The 1161-nt window shown below is 43.6% G+C and overlaps 1 protein-coding gene across 1 annotated transcript; it reads left to right on the top strand.

Moving 5' to 3' along the window:
• Nucleotides 1–6: 6 nt before the first annotated feature.
• On the top strand, nt 7–1158 carry LOC108525671 (G2/mitotic-specific cyclin-B3-like; the record flags this gene model as incomplete). Its single annotated transcript, XM_017866571.1, has 1 exon — nt 7–1158. A coding segment is annotated over one exon (1152 nt), but the record flags the coding sequence as incomplete, so codon positions are not given.
• Between the last annotated feature and the right edge of the window lie 3 nt (nt 1159–1161).

A 1161-nucleotide genomic window follows, 5' to 3' on the forward strand; every position in this document is an offset into this window, starting at 1 on the left:
TCCATTAAAGAAAAGCCATCTACTGAGAAGGAGTCCTTTTCCGAGGAACCATCTGCAATGCAAGAGAAGCATATCACTCAGGAGGAAGTTTCCATCTTAAAGGAGCCCTCATCCTTGCTAAAGTCTCCAACCGAAGAGTCACTTTTTGATGAGACTTTGACTTTTACAAAGAAGTGTACCATTGAGGAGGCACCCTCCACCAAGAAGCCTTTAATTTTAAAGAGGAAGCACACCACTCAGGGGACAATGTCCCACTTGAAGAAACCACTAGTATTACAGACCACCTCTGGAGAGAAGTCACTTATTAAGGAGCCACTGTCCTTTAAAGAAGAAAAAGTGTCTTTAAAGAAAAAGTGTACCATACAAGCGATGATGTCCATCTGTCCAGAACTGTTGGACTTTCAGGATATGATTGGTGAAGATAAGAATTCTTTCTTTATGGAGCCAGTGTCATTTAGGAAGAACCCTACAACTGAGGAGACAGTACTTACCAAGACATCATTGTCTGTACGGAAAAAGAAAATTACTCAGGGGAAGATGTCCCACTTAAAGAAGCCACTGGTCTTACAGAAGATCATTTCCAAGGAGGAGTCACTCTATAAGAAGCTGTTGCCCTTTACGATGAAATCTACAACTGAAGAAAAGTTCCTCTTCCAGGAACCATCTGCATTGAAAGAGAAGCACACCACCTTGCAGGAAGTGTCCCTCTCAAAAGAGTCATTGGCCATCCAGGAGAAGACTACCACTGAGGAGGAATTCTCTCAGGAACTATTTTCATTGCATGTTAAGCATACCAACAAAAGTGAGTCCCTCTTCCAGAAGGCTTTGGTCTTGCAAGAGAAGACTGATACCAAAGAGGATTCCTTGAAGAAGCTGTTGGCCTTGCAGGAGAAAAGCACCACGGAAGAAGAGTCCTTTATCAATAAGCTATTGGTTCTGAAGAAGGAGCTTTCTGCTGAGGCAGCCACAAACATAGAGATGCAATTATCTTTAAAGAAGCAGTCCACTGCTCAGGGAGAAGTGTTCCTCCTGAAGAAGCAGTTGGCTTTGAATGAGAACATCAGTGAAGAGGAGTTCCTTATTAAGCAGCCACTGGCCTTGGAGGGATATCCCAGCATTGAGGAGGGGGAGACCCTCTTCAAGAAGCTTTTGGCCATGCAA

Source organism: Rhinopithecus bieti, unplaced genomic scaffold, assembly GCF_001698545.2.
Source record: "Rhinopithecus bieti isolate Rb0 unplaced genomic scaffold, ASM169854v2 repeat_442, whole genome shotgun sequence".
NCBI classification, from domain to species: domain Eukaryota; kingdom Metazoa; phylum Chordata; class Mammalia; order Primates; family Cercopithecidae; genus Rhinopithecus; species Rhinopithecus bieti.